A 9,488-nucleotide genomic window follows, 5' to 3' on the forward strand; every position below is an offset into this window, starting at 1 on the left:
TCTCCAAAACAGGGAGGGCCCCCAAGGCTGAACTGAAGGAACATCCCCCATGCACAGCCCCTTCCCCATGTGCTGATGCCTCCAGCCCAGCCTTGTGGGGCTCAGCCCCAGGATGGTCTGAGGGAAGGAGCAGGGTTCAGCTGGCTGTGCAGGATGACAAACAAGGTCCTAGCTCCAAATGGGAAGCCTAGGCCTTCTTGGGAATAACTGAATGCTCTGCAGAGAGGGTCTGGGAGAACTGGGATTGCTCCTGGGAAAGGCAAGTGGATGATCCTGGCAGAGGTCCTGCAGCCCTCCCAGGTGCAGGGCTGGCAGCACTGGAGCAGATTTTGTCTTCAGCAGCTCCCTGCAGACCCTCTGCCCCACAACAGAGGAGGAAGTTGGAATCTGGCCATGTGGCAGCACACGGGGCTGGTTTCTCTCTTGAAAACAAAAATGGAAGCAAGCCACCACTGAGGTTACAGTCGGTTTATTTGTGTGTGATTTACTCTAACCCTTGCCAAGAGCCTGCTGAAGGATGCATGGACTCCTGCCACATCCCTGGCAGGTCCCAGCTCTTGCACAGGCAGGAGATGGAGGGAACAAGGCTGGTGGTCACAGCATCTCATTGTGGCTCTGATCATCTTGCACTGGGTAAGAGATCAGGCCAAAAAGGGCTGTTGTTTCTCCTTGAAAGACGTTTTTGTCACCCCAGCTTGTGGCTTTCTCCTGGAGTGCAGCTCAAAATCCTTCCAGGCCATCTCCCAGCATGTTCACCAAACATTTCCAGCAGCATTCCCACAGGAAAGGGAAGGAGGGAGCAGGGCAGGGAGGTGCAGCCCCAGCCCCGTTTTGTGAGTGATGGGAGGTAAGGCAACAGCCAGAGCTGCTGTAAAGGGCCCCTGTAAAGGCTTCTTTGTCCCCACCCCCAACACTGAGCTAACCCTACACCTTGGCTTGGGATGAGCTGTAGCCTAGGGAAAAGCTGTTGAGGGAGAAACCACTATAGCCTCACCCATCCTTTGGCAGCTCCTCTGCCGAACCACATCAGTGGCAGCTCAAGGCTCTTCCTGGCCCTCACCCTAAACTTCAGCCTCACCCTAGACCTTGGTTGTTGGCTGAGCCTTCTCAGCACCAGCATTCCTGACTCAATGGAAAAAAAACTATCAAAAGGAGATTTTGCAACCAGCCCTGTCCTTGGGCAGCACACTGAAGGGTCTGGGATGGTCTGACAGCCCCATGAAAGCTTTGGAATGCTCCAAACCACCCAGAGATCTTCAGGTGGACCAAAAGGCACATGGAGAGCTCTGGGGTACACTAAAAGGAAAACAATGGCTGCCAGGACAAAGAAGCCAAACACGGCCTTTTGGTGCAGGAAACTCCAAGCCAAGGAGTTGTGAGAGCACAGAAAAAAGCACTGAGGCTGCTGGGGTCACTGAAGGCAGTCAGAGGGTGCAGGAGGCACCAAAAGGCCCAAGGAGCAAACTGAAAGGCACACAGAGGCTCCTGGGCTGCACCAAAAGGCAAACGGTGACTCCCGGGGTGGCCTTTTGAAAGGCACCAAGAGGAATGTGGTGTGTCCTGGGATGCACACAGGGACTCCCAGGCTGCACCTAAAGGCACAGAGAGGCATATGGGACATCCTGAGTGCACACAGAGGGGACTGGGCAGCTCAGGGGGCACAACAAAGGAAGAGGGACCACCTGGATGCCCCCAGGAAGGGGATATGCAGGTCTGAGGGTGGTCCCCCAAAACACTGAGAGCATTTGTGGTCAGCCCACGCCCTGCAGGGAGCTGAGCTGGAGGCTGCTCCCCCCTGGCAGAGGCAGCTTGTCACTGTCTTGGGGGACCCTGAGAAAACCCAAAGTGATTCCAGGAACAGAACTTCCTCTTGCTGGTCCACAGGGACAAGTTTGCAATAGGTGGGCACAGGCAAGCGCAGAGGGGCATGGATGGAGCACAGCCTGCCCAGGGCAGAGCCTCCTGGGCCCCTCAGTGCACCCTGCACACACGGGGTCTCCTCCAGCAGTGGGATTCCCGGCGCAGGCTGTGGTAGAACACCACCAGGGAGCCCAGGAAGGTGCAGAAGAAGATGCTGGCGATGAAGGAGAAGGGTCCAATGATCAAGAAGGCAATGTAGTCCTGGGGAGTCAGCAAGGTGTCCTGGCACTGCCTAAAGGACTCGTCTCCAAAGGCCATGATCGGGTACTTGTTCAGCTGCTCCGGAACTCTGCAGAGGAGCAAACTCTTCTCTGGAAGACAAAAACAGTGCTGGAGGGAACACGGGGGTGCTGAGAAAGGCAGGGCCAAGGACAGGGGGGATGGCAGGTCTGCATGGGACAGATGGCAGCAGGGCAGGAGGACAGGGGCCAGGGTCACCAACATCACCCTTTCAGGCCACCAAGAAGGGAAACAATGAGGTTCAGGACTCACCTGTGTGGGATGGGATGGGATGGGATGGGATGGGATGGGGTGGGATGGGATGGGATGGGATGGGATGGGATGGGATGGGGTGGGATGGGATGGGATGCAGTGGGATGGGATGGGGTGGGGTGGGATGGGAAGGGATGGGATGGGATGGGGTAGGGTGGGATGGGATGGGATGGTGTGGGGTGGGGTGGGATGGGAGGTGGACACAGTGCTGGAGCGGGCACAGGAAGATGGGTTTGGGGCAGGTGGGACAGCCAAGGGGGAGGGACTGGCTCCTAGAAGACAGATGTGGGGAGCAGTGAGCAGCCAGCCTGGAGATGCCACAGAAGGTCACTGCCAGCATGGCTGCAGTCACACATCGAGCTGGAAGCAAGCAAGAGAGGGCAGCAGTGGTGGGAGATACTTTGCTGGCAGAGCTGTCTTTCACTGGGGCTCATGGGGGAGGAAATGCAGGATCAGAACCAGGCTCATGAAGGCTTTGGGGAAGGGGCTGAAAGCACTGCATCCTGGATGGGCCAGCGGTGATGTGCACCCTAACACACAGGCTCCACTTGATCCGTCCGGTGCCATGTGACAGGACTAGTGCCATGGCTGGGGACAGTGCTGGGTGCCTGTCACGGGGACAGTGCCCAGCCCTCTTTTCCAGGCAATCTCTGCTGGTGACCAGAATCAAAATGTAGGCACCAGCTGAGACCCAGGAGTGTATCCACCCAAGCAGACACAGGAGCTGGCATGACCTAAGAACAGGTTCTGGGGGACCTCATCCCCAGGGTGCTGGCCACCCAAGCCCTCTGCCTCTTGGCAGCCCGGGTGCTGGGTCCTGCCTCAGCCCTGGCAGGTGAGCACGGAGTGGGTGGGGGCTTGGGGACACAGCCTTCTGGGCACTCACCTCGCACTTTTTTCGTGTTGTGGCTGAGCCAGCGCCAGAGTGGCAGGATGCTGCAGCTGCACACCCAGGGGTTGTCCTGCAGGAGAAGCGCTTGGAGCTGGGGCAAGGCATCCAGCACCGCAGGCTCCAGCTCCCCCAGCCTGTTGCTGCCCAGGTTGAGTGTGGCCAGGCTGGTGAGGGGCAGGAAGGTCTCCGGGGTCAGCACGGTGAGGTGGTTGTGGCTGAGGTCCAGCTCCTGCAGCACCCCGAACCCCAGCAGCGCCTGGCTGTGGATCAGCTCCAGGCGGTTGTGGACCAGGCTGAGCAGCCGCAGCCCCGGCAGCAGAGGGAAGGAGCGTGGCCCCAGGACTGTGATGAAATTGTAGCCGAGCCACAGGGTGCTGGTGTTGGGCGAGAGGCTCCAGGGCACCTCGCGGAGGCCGCGCTCGCTGCAGTCCACCTCTCCCGGGGCGCAGCGGCAGGCGGCCGGGCAGGCTGCCGAGGACCACGGCCACAGCAGCAGGGCCAGCACGGGGCCAGCGACCCTCCAGCAGCCCATGGCTGTCCCCTGAGGCACAGAGGGCTCCCGGACCCGCTGTGCTGGGCTGTCCCCCCGGCCAGGCTCCCGCAGGGTCTCCGGTGCTGGCTGGAGGTGCGAGGCAGTGCCCGGCTCCCCGCAGCCGCTCACATTCATTCCCCTGCTCACCCGGCTGTAAACCTGCATGGGGCTCTGCTCCCGGACCCGGTTTTCCTCGGGGTGGAGCTGCACTTTTTTCAGCAAATATTTTTGCAATGATGCTTGCCCTGCAAGGTGTGGAACCTTGCCCATGGCCCTCCCTACAGCGGGCACCGCTCCAGCCAGGTAAGCAGCCAGCTCTGGGTGGCCTGGGATTAACTGCTTGTGTGTGCTGCGAGCTGGAAATCGGCAAATCCAGATCCATCTCTAAGCCTCCATCCTTCACAGGGTCATCCCCCATGGGCATGCTGACTCAACAGCCATTTACATTTAGGGTGGGCCCATAAGTGGCTGGGTTACTGGGGAAAAAATCATAACTGAAACAAAATCATATCATTTGCAGGTCTTACCCCATCCTATGTGCTGTCCCACCATGCCCAGGGGTCCTCAGTGCTGAGCTGTGCTGGGAGCCATGGCCCACCCTGCTGAGCCCAGCTCTTGTCCAAGCCCTGTCTGCTCCTGCCAGGAGACCACCAGTCATGCCAGAATGAGGAGGGCTGGGGTTAGATCCCATGGGCCACCTTCCTCCTTCCCAGAAGGGGGACATATCTGTGTGCACACAGAGGGTGCCCCCCCATGAGAACTTTGGCAAAGGTGAGCTTCCCAGGCTGCAGCTACCCAATACTGGTTTGCTCTCCCCCTGGCATGGCAGTGCCAGTTCCATGGGGCTCAAAGTCTGCCTCCACCCTGTTTACACTCAATCCACTTCAAAGCCACCCAAAGCCTAACTGCTGAAGGCTGGGGAGGAGGGGTGTCTCCCCTCAGTGCCACTGCCTCTGGGGCACATGGGGACACGGCTGGCAGCACCTCATCCCACTTACAGCCAGAGCAGGGACACTGTCCCCACCCACATCCATCAGGACCCCAGTGGCCATGGTCCCAGAGGAATCCCTGTCCCTCTGCCCCACAGCCAAAGGGATGGATGGTCAGCAAGGCACAGTTACACCCCAGGCAAGGCCAGGATGTTCCCAAATCTGGGGCAAAAGCAGCAGGCAGAGGGTTTATTAATAGCGTCCCGAGGAGCTTTGGTTTGTTTATCTATCCTGCAGCAAACTCGCTTTGCTGCATTAATCCCCATCTGGAAATAATTCAGAGGAATCCTCCAGCCCAGCCCAGCCCCAGGGCAAGGGCACAAACCCGCTGCCATGTGGAGCTGCAGTCCCAGCTCATCCCATCCACAGCCACAGGCTATATGGAGACCTGGATTTTGAGGGAATCCTGTCCCAAAATGCTCTTGCTCCCCAGGACCGACATTACCCATGGCCTGCATCCATCTGGAATCAGGTGAGAAGTGCAACATTCCTGCCAAAAATAACCCAAACCACTATTAAAAGCAAGGTCATTTCCAGCTTTTGTGCACAAAGAGCCCAGGAGGCTGAAAAGCCTGAAAATCCATCTCCTCTGGCAGCCCCTTGCTGTGACCCTGATGGCACGTGGCAGGAGAGACGTCTCTGCCAGGGACATGCCCAGACATCTTCCCACGCTCCTGCCTGGCCCCACTCCTGTTCTCCATTCACTGGCTGCGCCCTGCTGCACTGGCAGGTTGGGGACACGTGGGGTCCTTACCTCAGCAGTGCCACCACTGCCCTTTTTCTCATGCTGCCAGTGCTTGGGTCCTTGTCACTGTCCCTTCCCTGGAGCATGGGGACCCAGAACCCACACAGGAGGAGCCCAGCTCCCTTCCCCAGCCAGAGCAGCCCCCACCCGTGTCCTGTACCTCCTCCATGATGCCTCTTCCTGAGGTTCTGGGCTCCACATGGAGCAGGGCGGGACAGGCTGCTCTGCCAGGCCAGGGCGGGTGGGCTGTGCCAGGGGAGGAGCCCCCCAGGGCACAGGGCTCAGCACTGGCCCTGCTCTGCCCAAGGTGCCAAATCAGGGGGTGCAGCCAGTGTGCCAAAAGCATTCCCAGAGTGATGGCAGGGATGATCCCCTCCTTCACTGACTGGCTGGGAGCTGGGGGGACATCCATGGGGGAATGAAGCTAGGGCCAAGCCTCCCAGAGTGGTTCTGGTGCTAGGAGGAGGCATGGAGGCAGGGGAGAGGGTGTTTGGGACAGAGCCATGGGTTTGGTCACCCAGCACTGTGGGAAAGCTGGGACCCAAGGGTGCTGGGCTGAGCACAGAGCTGCTGGCACCTCTGCAGGGGGGGCATGGGCCCTTCCTACACTCTTCCCATCACCCACTGTTGAGTCTTTGGGAGAAATGGGGGGAAGGTGCATTAGAACTCAGTGATAGCTCTTACCCAATTAAAGCCAGAAGGCTTTAATTTCTTGCATGTTTCCAGGTCATTAAAGGTCCAAGGCAGGACTCACATGGAATTTCTGAACCGTACCATACCTCTGTCTGCCCTGGGGCACCCCAAGTATATTCTTCTGGGAGCATGTCAGCTGGGACTTTTTTATGGCAGGTGACACCAAGTGGCAGAATTGTGCATGAGCTGTGTGCAGGGGTGGGTGCTGTCCATGGCTGATGGAGTCCTCTGGCTGCAGCCCTGGCCCCCTGCACAGGGAACATCCGAACACCAGCACTGCCCAGGAGACACGAGGTCCCCGCCAGCCCCAGGCAGGCACAGGTGGGGTCCCCTGCTGAGCCCTGAGGGGTTCCTGGTGTTGGCCTATTCTCATAAACCACATAAAAACAGATGCAGAAAATGGGCCCTGAGGAAGAAGCGCAAGAGCTCCTCAGGCAACACCAAGCCCTGCCCAAGAGCTGTTTCAGTATCACCCTGTACACCCCAGTGCTTCCAGTTTGGCCCCTGTTAACCCAGAGCAGCTGCTGGGCTCCTGTCCTTGCACCCTGGTGCACAGTCAGGGAAAGCAGGGAAAGCCATGCAGGCAGCAGGGCACAAGGGGAAAACAGCAGCAGGGTTTGTGTGTGCCTGTGTGTGAGGAAAGGGTCGGGCAGGAAAAGCCAAACCTGGCATGAGCCACAGGAGCTCCTTGTGCTCAGCTCTCTTCCCACACCGGAGCAAGGTAGCTGGAGCAGCCTTGGAGGCTTTCTGACAACTATCATCCTCAGTTCCAACCGTCCTGCTCTCCCAATGCCAATATTCATCACGCAAATGGGCAGCAGAGCAAACACTCCCAGCGCAGCAATCCGGCAGGGCAGGTCACTTCCCCCACCCGCCACAGGCAGGGCCAGGACTGCCAACAAACACGACCAGGATGTGCAGCCCAGCGGGACCAAAAGTGTCTTTAATAGACGTGGAGCTCTCAAGGGGCTGGACGGACACCACGGCACCGCTGTGCCAGGCCCCTGTCCCCTGCCTGGGGGACGCTCGGTGCCACTGTCCCTGCTGCAGAGCCACATGCACGGGGGGATGGAGCACGAGCCAGGCCACGCTCAGGGACCAGGGAACGTCCGTGATGGCTGGACCAGATTTCTGAGTAGTCAGCAGGCCAGATGGGCGGGAGGAGAGGGCGGCAGCATCTTCACCCCCCGCTGCCGCACCCCAAATCCCGACAGGATGGACAGCAAAGCCCTGCCCAGGCTGAAGCCCTCCGTAGGCTGCCAGCACAGCCCCAGCCCTGCAGTCCACACGCGGGTCTGAGGCAGGCGAAGGTCCCGAAAAGCGGTGCCGGAGCTCAGCTCTCGAAGGCGGCGGTCACCCCGCAGCACAGGCACGGGCGGCAGCAGCCGCGCCGGGGGAACAGCGCCGGGGGCAGCGGCTCCGGGCACAGCCCCGCCGGCTGCTGGGTCACCGGCGGCTCCTTGCCGCAGCCCTTGGCGGGCGGGGAGCGGCCGGCCACCCGCGGCTGCTCCTTGTCAGCCTTGACGGCCAGGAAGGTGGCCAGGTCGAGGTCGAGCATGGTGACCCCGCCGCGGGGCGTGGGCGTGTTCTGGCGACACTGCGGGCACGGGATCCAGCGCTGCTCGTTGGTGACGGCGTCCAGGCGCTTCAGGCACGCCTGGCAGAACGTGTGGCCGCAGTAGAGGCGCCGCGGCAGCCGCACGCCCAGGTCGTAGGAGGAGTAGCAGATGATGCACTCGACTCGCTGGCTGCCCCGGCTCGGGGTGAGCGGCCCCAAATCCTCTGCCCCGGGGCTGCCGCCGGCCCGGGACATGCTGGGCACGGGGAGAGAGGAGCCGTCAGGCCACGGCTGCGGAGGGGACACAGGGGTGGGATGGGACCTCCAAGTGCACCCTACATGTGGGAGAGATGGGGACCAGCCATGTGGTGGGTTCCCCGGACCAGCAGGGTTCCTGCCCAACATCCCTGCCCGCTGACTGCCTACCCTGTGATCAGCCCTGCCTGCAGGAGCAGGATGCTGCCACTGCAGTCCCTACATCCATGGGGGATATGTTTATCCCAGTGCCACACTGGCAGCTCTACAGGGAACATGGGTTGGCCAGACCTCAGCTCAGGGTGCGGCCCGGCACTGGGGAGAGTGTGGTGTGAGCAGGAGGGAGGTGGCTGGGTGGGCTGGGGAACACCACTTGGAGACCAGGCAGTGGCATAGCCCCACTCATCCCCGGCCCTGGCTGTGCTGGCACAGCCGTCAGCAGCAGGGGACAGGCACAAAGGCTCGTGAGGAGAGGTCTGAGGAGGCCCAGCCTGGTCTCAGGTGGGATCTGGTTCCCACCAGTATATTTGCAAACTTCTCCTGAAGGCTACCAAGACTGTTGCTTCTCCTTAGGTGACCTCAGGTGTTTTGGTGCACACAGGTACCCTTCTCCTCCCCTTCTCCCAATTGCCCCATCCCTACCTGTCCTGAGATGCTTTCCAGGGCCTCAGGGCTGGTGGCAGAAGGGCTGTGCTGTCCCGGGGGGCTGTGGCAGTCCTGTGGGGAGCATCGGGGGGCTGAGCTGCCAGCCAGCTCCCTGTGGCTGCCAGTGGCTGTGGTAGTGGGCTCACCTTTCAGGGACAGGTGCTATTGGATCTGCTGCAGAGAAGCCAAGCCCATGAGATTGTGTTACAAGCACCTGGGAAACAAAAACCTCTGAAATCTAAGCCCAGGAATGGTCATTAACCATCAGCCTGTGCTTTACTAACAGAAAGAACCGTCTCTGTGAGGCCAAGGAGCTCTGGGCTCCACCATGGGCAGAGGGCTTGGATGTCATCTGGACCCTGGGCAGCAGCAACAGAGTCCTCCACGTCCTGGGCCACCCTTCAGAGGCAAGAACATTGGGGCAGGTATCGGCCAGCGGGGACCCCACGGCGCTCCAGCCCACCATCCGCAGGTGAGAGGACAGCTGTGACAGCAGCGGGAGGGCACGGCCGGCTGGCAGGGCTGGCACTGGTGCAGGGACACTGGGGCTGTGGCCTGGCCCGGGCTGGCAGTGCCCACGCGTGGGGTGGTGCTCCTACCTGGAGCCTGGGGGTGATGGGACCTGTCCCTGCCCTTCCCTGTCGGGCTGCAGGCTCTGCTGTTGGGGACTGAGTTACCAATGCTCAACATCAGGCTGGGGACACACCAGCACCCCACGGGGACACCCGCAAGGTGCGTGACCCAGGGGAGGTGACAGTGCCAGGGAC

General features: G+C 60.5%; 2 protein-coding genes across 2 annotated transcripts; both read right to left on the reverse strand.

The window, feature by feature from the left end:
- Positions 1 to 1,971: 1,971 nt before the first annotated feature.
- LRRC26 (leucine rich repeat containing 26) lies at positions 1,972 to 4,001 on the reverse strand. Its single transcript, XM_066333053.1, has 2 exons — positions 3,299 to 4,001; positions 1,972 to 2,231 (listed from the first exon to the last, which is right to left on the reverse strand). Exons 1-2 carry the CDS (start codon positions 3,999 to 4,001, stop codon positions 1,972 to 1,974), a joined length of 963 nt encoding a protein of 320 aa, XP_066189150.1.
- A 3,595-nt stretch (positions 4,002 to 7,596) lies between these two features.
- Positions 7,597 to 8,076, reverse strand: RNF224 (ring finger protein 224). The gene has a single exon (XM_066333079.1). The coding sequence runs from the start codon at positions 8,074 to 8,076 to the stop codon at positions 7,597 to 7,599; it is 480 nt and encodes a 159-aa protein (XP_066189176.1).
- Between the last annotated feature and the right edge of the window lie 1,412 nt (positions 8,077 to 9,488).

The sequence above is a fragment of the Sylvia atricapilla genome, chromosome 19 (assembly GCF_009819655.1).
Source record: "Sylvia atricapilla isolate bSylAtr1 chromosome 19, bSylAtr1.pri, whole genome shotgun sequence".
Taxonomy (NCBI): Eukaryota; Metazoa; Chordata; class Aves; order Passeriformes; family Sylviidae; genus Sylvia; species Sylvia atricapilla.